This window comes from Sinocyclocheilus grahami, unplaced genomic scaffold, assembly GCF_001515645.1.
Source record: "Sinocyclocheilus grahami isolate Dianchi unplaced genomic scaffold, SAMN03320097.WGS_v1.1 scaffold2.1, whole genome shotgun sequence".
Classification (NCBI taxonomy): Eukaryota; Metazoa; Chordata; class Actinopteri; order Cypriniformes; family Cyprinidae; genus Sinocyclocheilus; species Sinocyclocheilus grahami.
In genome coordinates, this window is record NW_015505181.1 from 625,472 (window position 1) to 635,914 (window position 10,443).

Consider the following 10,443-nt stretch of genomic DNA (forward strand, 5'->3'; position numbering starts at 1 on the left):
TGCTAGGAAAAGGTGGAGGAGAGTGCAGTATTTGTCTGAACAGTTTTGGAGCAGATGGCGCAAAGAATATCTGCCCAACGTAAGCCTCAGACAACAGTGGCATACGCCTAGAAGAAATGTTCACGTTGGAGATGTAGTAATTGTCAAAGAGGACAATATTCCCAGAAATGAATGGAAGCTAGCTAGAGTCGTTGAGACAAGTGCAGACGATGATGGTTTAGTGCGGAAGGCTAAACTCCAAATGGGTCAAAGTAATTTGGGAAAGAAAGGTGAACGCTTGACGCAAACATCTTTCCTTGAGCGTCCAGTTCAAAAATTGGTGATAATAGTTGAGAACAATTCCTAAACAATGACTAAATAATGCAAAATAGATATCTCACCATCTAAATAAGAGTTGGTCAAGAAGAATCAAGTAAAATTAAATAATAATAATTCTTGTTACAAAGGTATTGAAAGGTGTTCAAAGGTTGTTAAGTGTCAGCTTATAGAAAAATTACCAGATTTATTTGATTCTGATCAGAACACAAATCTTTGTAATTTTGGTGGCAGTGTAGCTGTCGCAGAAAAGGTTGTATTTTCTTTTATGTATTTCAGTCATTTATTTTGTGAAAAGGTATTTAGTTCACAAATGGTGTGTAATGTATTATGAATGTTAATTTGGAAATTGTATTTGAGTATTATAAATACTGGGTAATAGTGAAAAAAAAACAGAAACACACTCACAGGTTATGTATCTGAATTTAATTTTATTTGTTTCAGTTTTTCACGGTGTCATGATGTAAAGATGTCAAGATGTTGATATCCAAAGGGTGTCACGATATTCAAGCGATGAAAAGAAGACATTAAACGTTAAGACATCAGTTGAAGCGTGATTCTTTTAATCAGAAGAAAACCTTCAGGAGCTGTTATAGACATCAAGAGACTACAACAGACAGCCAAGACTGCTGAGACGATTATTGGCCCAACCTCCAAGATCTGTACACCTCCAGAGTAAGGAAAAGGGCTAAGAAAATCACTTTGGACCCCACACACCCAGCCCACTCTCTCTTCATACTGTTGCCTTCTGGTCTGCGCTACAGACCATAATTTTCTGTTTTTCTTATATTACTGTTATAATTCCTGTGTATGTCTGCACTGTCATGTATGTTTGCTCTGTTCATACTTTCTTCTGCACTGGAAGTTCCTGTCGTCAAGTCAAATTCATTGTGTGTGTAAACATACTTGGTAATAATTCTTTCTGACTTTCTGATGAAGGAGAGGTAGGGGGCAAAAGGCAAAGGGCTGAATGGTTTTTTTTTCCCACACAGAAATTTCATTTAGCCAATAAAGCCTTTACTGCAGCAATTCTGTCACTTTTCTTTTACAATCCATAAAGTACTGATGACTCCTTTACTATTCTGTACACATACGATCTAAAATGAATCCACACATTTACACACACACACAAAAAAAATGTAGAGTTCAGCTGACTGAATTATTATTATTATTATTTTATTTTAATTTTTTTTAAATGGACCTCATATTGTATGTTCTATACAGGTCGAACTGAGACATGACAAGTAATGCAGTTTTTGTAATGCCATTAATTGTTATCATTTTGACAGTCTATGCACTATGATCGACTATATGTTCCTATTGGATTGAAAACCTGTGCTAAGGTTTTGACTGAATGACTCGATCTTGAATCGGGTTTGCTGTGTTTTCATAGAGTTAGTATATGTAGAAAAAGTTATTTAGCATTTTGAAATGTAGTTTGTATTTATTTAACAAAATGCGGTTTTGGCCAGAAAATTAACTATTGGGCTAATTGTGTGATGTAGGTGTGCTGCTGTGTTAAGAGTTTAGAAAAAGTACTTTAAGTATTGGTAAATGCTCGTTAGCAATTGAAAAAAACTGTAATGTGAGAATTAAAAACAGTAAAAAGTTTAGATATAAATAACCTAGAGATGCAAAGTTTTTACTTTCAACAATACAATAATAAACAGCAGCCTAATTTTATGTTGCCAGAAAAAACAAAAATACTCTAGTGCTCAAAAGTTTGGGGTCTGTAAGATTTATAAAAATGTTTTTGAAATAAGTCTCACCAAGGCTGTATTTGATCAAAAATACAGCAAAAACAGTAATATTATTGCAATTTAAAATAACTCTTTTCTATTTTAATGTCTATTAAAATATAATTTATTTCTGTGATTGCAAAGTTGAATTTTCAGCAGCCATTACTCCAGTCTCGAGTGTCACATGATCCTTCAGAAATTATACTAATATGCTGATTTGCTCCTCAAGAAACTTTTTATTATTATCAGTGTTAAAACACTTGTCCTGCTTATTATATCTGTGGAAACGGTGACATATTTTTTTAGGAATATTTGAGGAATTGTTCAAAAGAGTTCAAAAGAAGAGTACTTTTTCATCCTTGCTGAATAGTATTAATTTCTTTCAAAAGAAAAAAATCTACTGAACAATAGTATATATCAGCGGTGGCGAACTCCGGTCCTGGAGAGTCGCAGCCCTGCAGAGTTCAGCTCCAACCCTAATTAAAACTCACCTGCCTGTAGCTTCCTAGAAACCATTCAGACCTTGATTAGCTTGTTCAGGTGTGTTTGATTAGGGTTGAAGCAAAACTCTGCAGGGCTGCGGCTCTCCAGGACCGACGTTCGCCACCCCTGGTATATATCATGAATATTCAATGCATCTCCCAGCCCTATACACAACCCACAAAAGTTATTTGAAAACAACTAAGATATTATCATACCGCTAAATTAGGCACAATGCACTCAGAAAGCTATAGTTATGGTCTCTGAATCTCTCACACACATTCCATTGTTTTGGGAACATCGTATGACCTTTTAAAAATGCGAGTCATCCGTAAAGAGGCTTAAACGTGTGGGGTTCCCAAGAAAGATGTACTGTTGCTTGAGAGGTCTGAAACACATTGGAGGCCAGGAGGTGGGAGATGAGTGGTTTGTTGCCCTTCTAGGTTTACCTAAATGTCAAAAATTTGTTGCCCTACTAGTTTTACAAAAAGGGTAAAAATGTTGGGCCTCCCAGAAACAGCAGTCATGCGTATCTAAAGTGAAGAAAGAGGACAGCTCCTCATAGCACTCTCCACTCACCAAGTAGCTTGTGCCATAAGCGGCCACAATATTTCAAAACCCTGTAAAGCTACAGTGGGATTCCACCAGTGTTAATTTCGTTAATGAAAACTATGATGAAAAATGTTGACGAGCTTTTTTCCCATGACTAAAACGAGACGATGGCAACAATAAGGTCAATAAATTATAACTGTGACTATATCAGCATGCAATATCGTTGACGATAAAAGACGAGACTAAAATGTATTTAAAAAAAATAAAAACTATTCCAAAATCCTTTTAATTTTCATCTGAAAAAAAATGTGATAAAATATTATTTCGGACTGCTGTACATGCTTCTACTACGCAGGCTTTCATGTGTGTCGTTGCCAGATATGAAGAGTTCAAATTTCCAATTCAGAGCTTCTCTGTTAAAAGGATACATTTTCTGCCTGGTGTTTTGCTTAATTTTTGCAATCTGGCAACCATGTGCATGCCCTTGCTCGGAAGCGCCGACAAATAAGTAAGCTGAAGTTTAGCAATTTCCATGTGAGATGTTAAATGAAAGTGTCATTCAGCCTGTCTGTGTTCTGTCATGAGATCTCGACTATTTTATTATGCGATTGTGGTTGCTGAATAAATGCACTTACTCAACCGCTGTTGTTTTAATTGAGAAACATTATTGCAATTTGGAATTACTAGCGGAATTTCGCTGTTTTAATATTTTTGGTTTGTTTTTACCAGTTTTTATAATGTAGACAGAGAGAGTGCATATCTAGGTCTTTGATATTATATTAAATATATTAAATAGCCTATAATAAATCAGTACACTAGATGAGGTAAAATAAACCACGTTCTATTGATTTGTGCTTATTGGTGAAAATGCAATACCTGAAATGTAAAAATAAACTTCTCAAATGACAACAACCATTGCGATTATAATTTTGAGCAAAAATATATATTTTTTTTTATTAGTTTAACCATTATACAGCATGATAAAAATGATTAAAAATAAACTAAAATGCTCAGACATTTAGTCGACTAAAACTTCACTAAACTAAAACAGAACAAGGTTGACTAAATAGGATAATAACTAAAAAGCTCATTTGACACAGGACTAAGACTAATAAAAAGACTAAGACTAAGACTAAATTAAAAACGTCTGACAAAATTAACACTAGATCCCGCAGTTAAGATAATGGATATTAAAGGGGACATCGGATGCCTATTTTCCACAAGTTGGTATGATTCTTTAGGGTCTTCATGAAATGTCTGTAACATACTTTGGTTAAAATTCTTTAATGATCATGTAAAATAACACCCTTTTTACCTTCAAAAACAGCTCTGTTCACAGCGACCCGTTTCAGTGCATGTCTCTTTAAATGATAATGAGTTACTGTTCACCCCACCCCTCTCTTCTGTGGGTTCGTGTCGACACAAGACATGAGAATATATCCGTATATGGCTCGGAGGTGGTCTTATTCAAATAGTTAGCTATCTACGCCGAAACTGGCTGCAAACTGAAACAGCTCGCTGGATGACACAGTTTCAGACAGCCCATAATGAACTGGCTCTGTGTGACATGCCAGAAACCTATATACAAAAAAAGCAAAAATTTAATCCGATGTCCCCTTTAACTTTTTTTTTCCATGGGTGGATTTGAAAGAAGAAGGGCCCTGCTAAACATTTCCCTGAAATAGAAAGAACCACTGTATATGCTGGATAATGTATACCATGGGCTCAAGAGCGCTTTTCTTTGCAGGAAAAAGGGAAAGTCCAGTCACGTTTGAACCACAATGGTTTGGCTCTCCCTGCGCCACGATCCCACCAGTTTCATCTGGTGGGGCCCAGAGATTGTTTTAGGAAAGAATGAATGGCCAAAGGATTGTAGTTGGGTAAAGCATATGGCACTGAAATAACAGAAACACAGCCCAGTGCCAGGTGAAATAGAGCTGACATGACTGTAATCTGGTTATGAAGGTGGTTTGATGGGTCTCGGAAGAAACAAGCTAACTCTCATAAAACACTCCATAATATGGGTTATGAGGAAATATCGACTTTTCACATTTGGCAGCAATTTATCTAAATGACTGCCTTACGAGTACATGATAAACACAAGGGGTGCAGCAACAAAAGCTAAAGGAATATTCTGGGTTCAGTACAAGTTAAGCTCAATCGAAAGTATTTGTGGTATAATGTTGATTACTGCACAAATAAATTTCTACTTTTGCCTGTATTACTATTTAGCTTTTTTTTTAAAAGCTAAAAATCAGGGTTATGGTGAGGCACTTACAATGGAAGTGTTAGTTAGTACAGCCTCAATACATAAACAATAAATGGTTTAACATATGGGTCGGCAATCTTCCCAAAATATCATATCACAAACTTATTACACAAAATCATGATCTACGATCTGAATCATGATCTTCCCAATGTACTATTGAGAATATCAAGACTGGAACAAGCCTATGACTTATCTTTTTTAATAATTTAAAACAAAGTAGTGCACAGTATTGCAACAAAAATTGTTATTAAAGCCCGAGTTAAAATTTAAAACACTGCATCACTGTATGAATCAAATATACATTCATATTTATTAAAATTATAAAAGTGATTCAGTCAAGAGCAGAGTGATTTTCTCTGTCTTTTATTGTTTGATTAACATTAATGACACAGACAGAAGTAGGTATTTGCATTAAGCTTTAAGACAGAATGCACAGATCTAATACTAATACTGACACGCATCCAATTTCTTTCCCAATTCTTTATGTTCACTTAAGACATAACCCCAAGCATACTTTAAAGGAATGGAACGGCATGTGGCACAAATTGAAACTGAAATTAAAATTTGACTCATCGCACTACTACTGCTAGCTCACGTTGAGCTGTTTTTTTTAAATACATCACTACGCATGAAAGACACATGGATAGAGATATATAGAGAGATATAATTTGACCAGCCACAGTCATCTAGGCAGTCATTGCTGTAGTTTTAACATTATTATGAGAACATAAAAGATTCAAGACTGATCACAATATAAAATTGTCAGATCACCCACCTCTAGTTTAACATGATTTTAGTGTGATATAAATGCTTAAACTTTTCAATGTTACAACTTTGCTGGCATGATAAAATAAAGCCTAAACCCTACAACAACTGCAAAAAATATTTAAACAGATTTATAGATCAAACAATATACAAGTCTTAACAGAAGAATTAACGTAAGTAATTTCTGCTTTTAAATCCTCCAAAAATTGGCCCCATTTACATGCATGCCTCAACGTAACTTCGATTTTAAATTTTTGTTGTTGTTGTAAATCAACATTATGCCACAAGTGCTGCCAGCTGAGTGTAACTTGTACTGAACCCAGAAGGTTTCTTTAGTGTCAATATCAGAGTGATATTCCAGCAGTTGAAGATAACTGGTCTCTGGTTAAGGCTAGTTATTTCTGAGGAACCATAACAACTAGTCTCAAGATAACATGCAGAGAAAGCCCAGAGGCTTACCTGAGTGAGTCTTTGCTGCTGTCTACGCTGTGGATGTCTGGTTTCTGTCTGTTGTCCATTTCTTGTTGTTTAGGCTCTTTGCCAGCACATTTTGGCTCTTTAGTGTAGGGCTCCATGGGTGGTAGAGGGGTGCGTCTATCTTGACTCCCTGTGGACTGATTTCCATGTTGTCGTTCCCTAGTACCCCCATCAGCCTTGCACTCAGATATAGTGCTGCGTTTCATGACCTGGAGCTGAGACAGAGGGACAATATCTGCACCCTGAGGTCTGTGCCACACAGTCATGCGGCCAGCAGAGTTGTAGTAGTAAAACCTGCCACTCTGGGGGTCAAAAAGCTCCCACCACTGGTTGCCATCAGCCTGGCGGATGGGCACATCGGTGGGCAGGTCCCAGCCACACTCTCCCGTTGCCAGATTCACGTACATGCGCTCTTGCGAACGGGGCTCAAGGATTTCCACCCAATCAGCGCTGAGGAGAAAGAGAGAGCATTATCCCCATTTAAATCAGATTTCATTTTAGTACTTTTTGTCATAATTTTGACCCTGATTGTTCTCCAAACAAAATATGGTATATTGGAATCCTAGTAAATCAAATCAACTCAACAAAATTTCACAGCTGCACTGTTATAAATTACAGGCCAGGCTTCATGGTCAATCTCTTAATTGTAATCTGATGGATGTGTTATCAAGGGAATTAGGCCAAAGCCACAGAGAGATTCGCCATGTGTGAGAGTGCATGCTCAGAAATGCTAGCTCAGCACACCCATTATCCTATCTGCAGATAAAGCAGAGGAAACAAAGTTGTGAGCTGTAAAGCATTCACATATTTTCCCACACACACACACACACACACACACACACACACACACACACACACACACACACACACACACACAGGCATCATGTGACTGCTAAAATATTTATAGAAGACAGGATTGGAAAAAGGCGGGACTAAAGACCATGCAATCGTCTTCACACACGCAGAGGTGTGGAATGTTAGTGTAAAAACATGTTTGACCAGACACTTGAGATTACATAAAAATGTTAACCAAGCACAGTGACTACCATCATGGAGAATTTAATTTGGATTTTTTTAAAAGTATATACTATTTATGTTATTATGAATGGTATATCTATGCATAATTTTTAAAACAAACATTTTTGACATCTCCAATAATTTTGTCTTCGCAAACCTTTTTTTTTTTTACAATCAACTGCAGGCTCATATTCAGATCTGCCTCAATCCAAACAATAACCGATGAATAGAACCAAGTCCTGCCATTTTTTCTATTTGATAATCCATTTCATTTGGAAATACATTTAAAAAAAAGATCTGTTACTACTTCTGTTACCTTGCAACTTTAAAGCCAATGAATACAAATCTAAACTCAAATAAAGGTACTACATTTTACAATAAGACTCAAACTCAAGGCCAAACGTTTCACCTCTGTCTTGGACACTGCATGGTGAAAGTGACATCTGCTGGAAACCTAAACAACAAAAATGACTCTAATGCAGCTAATTTGGGTCATGTTGCTCTTCTGAGAAACCGATTATGTTTCTTTTGATCTAGTTTCCTAATGCAGAGAGTCTTAAGTGTGCTAATTTAAGCCATGTGGGAGCTCAGACTATCTGTTCTGGACAGCGGGATTGCTTCTTTAGGCCACTTACACCAGCAAACGGCTTGCTTTGACTCATTCTGAGAGAGTCAAAATATTGATATTTATCTTATGTGGTTTAAGCCTCAGTACTTACATATTAGAAAAAAACAAGAGATGATATGAACACTCAGGCCATGTTTATACCTGGTATTAATATGTGTTTTGTCGATTGGATCACAAGTAGATGAGGGAGACACATTCCCGTTCATACCTGATGTTTTAATGTCTCTTCTGTCCACTTTCGACCACTTCTGTCTTAATTTCGTTTGAGGGGAGGGTCTATGGGCCGCTGTATGTGGGCCTTTTCTGATCTTTCGATCTAATATTGTGAAATAAACTCAAGCAATTTACATATAAGCCGAACGCTGTTTTTTTTTTCTCCCCCAAAGCTATTTTTAAAACGTTTGCTACCCGGATAAAAAAATTCTGCTACACATATCAGTCAAAATTTATTAAACTAACTAAACTATTAAACTTAAGACTATCTTTATTTAGATTAATCTATCGACTAATTTATCTAAATGATTAATTTCCCACAAAAAAATCAACAATTTTACTTAAGAATATTTTATTAAACTATATTTTATTAAACCAAATGAAATCCAAATTTCTATGAAATCCTTTTTTAAAAGCAAAAGTAAAGGGCAACAGAGTGCAAGAAGCAAGTGTCCATCTCATAGTCCAAATCACTGAAATCAAAGTTCAGTATTATAGTGTAAGAATGACAACATATCCACGTGTTCTAGTCTACTAATAATAAAATTATAATCAAAACACTTCTCAACACCTCTCAAATCAACACTTTTTAAAGGAGTATTTACCAGAAATGTTATTTTCCAGAATTTATTTAGGAGAAAAATGTAAATGTGCAGTATTTCTGAAAAAAAAAAAAAAATAATAATAATAATAATATTAAAATCATTTAATAATCAAGATGCTTTTGATTATTAAAATTTAATGGAACCATTAAAATGGAATCTAGAAAATAATAGAAAACAGAATTTGGTAAAGATAAAACTGTAAAACTCAATTAATTAGACAGGCTTTTTGATTAATAAAATAACGTTTCACCTCTGTCTTGGACACTGCATGGTGAAAGTGACATCTGCTGGAAACCTAAACAACAAAAATGACTCTAATGCAGCTAATTTGGGTCATGTTGCTCTTCTGAGAAACCGATTATGTTTCTTTTGATCTAGTTTCCTAATGCAGAGAGTCTTAAGTGTGCTAATTTAAGCCATGTGGGAGCTCAGACTATCTGTTCTGGACAGCGGGATTGCTTCTTTAGGCCACTTACACCAGCAAACGGCTTGCTTTGACTCATTCTGAGAGAGTCAAAATATTGATATTTATCTTATGTGGTTTAAGCCTCAGTACTTACATATTAGAAAAAAACAAGAGATGATATGAACACTCAGGCCATGTTTATACCTGGTATTAATATGTGTTTTGTCGATTGGATCACAAGTAGATGAGGGAGACACATTCCCGTTCATACCTGATGTTTTAATGTCTCTTCTGTCCACTTTCGACCACTTCTGTCTTAATTTCGTTTGAGGGGAGGGTCTATGGGCCGCTGTATGTGGGCCTTTTCTGATCTTTCGATCTAATATTGTGAAATAAACTCAAGCAATTTACATATAAGCCGAACGCTGTTTTTTTTTTCTCCCCCAAAGCTATTTTTAAAACGTTTGCTACCCGGATAAAAAAATTCTGCTACACATATCAGTCAAAATTTATTAAACTAACTAAACTATTAAACTTAAGACTATCTTTATTTAGATTAATCTATCGACTAATTTATCTAAATGATTAATTTCCCACAAAAAAATCAACAATTTTACTTAAGAATATTTTATTAAACTATATTTTATTAAACCAAATGAAATCCAAATTTCTATGAAATCCTTTTTTAAAAGCAAAAGTAAAGGGCAACAGAGTGCAAGAAGCAAGTGTCCATCTCATAGTCCAAATCACTGAAATCAAAGTTCAGTATTATAGTGTAAGAATGACAACATATCCACGTGTTCTAGTCTACTAATAATAAAATTATAATCAAAACACTTCTCAACACCTCTCAAATCAACACTTTTTAAAGGAGTATTTACCAGAAATGTTATTTTCCAGAATTTATTTAGGAGAAAAATGTAAATGTGCAGTATTTCTGAAAAAAAAAAAAAAATAATAATAATAATAATATTAAA

General features: G+C 35.3%; 1 protein-coding gene across 3 annotated transcripts in view; it reads right to left on the reverse strand.

Moving 5' to 3' along the window:
- LOC107600308 (rho GTPase-activating protein 39-like) overlaps window positions 1–10,443 on the reverse strand; it is a 63,388-nt gene that overhangs the window by 27,925 nt on the left and 25,020 nt on the right. For all 3 annotated transcript variants that reach the window (XM_016292205.1, XM_016292354.1, XM_016292285.1), the window contains exon 2: window positions 6,580–7,047. In XM_016292205.1, coding sequence (XP_016147691.1) covers window positions 6,580–7,047 — 468 coding nt within the window. The remainder of the gene's footprint in view (window positions 1–6,579; window positions 7,048–10,443) is intronic.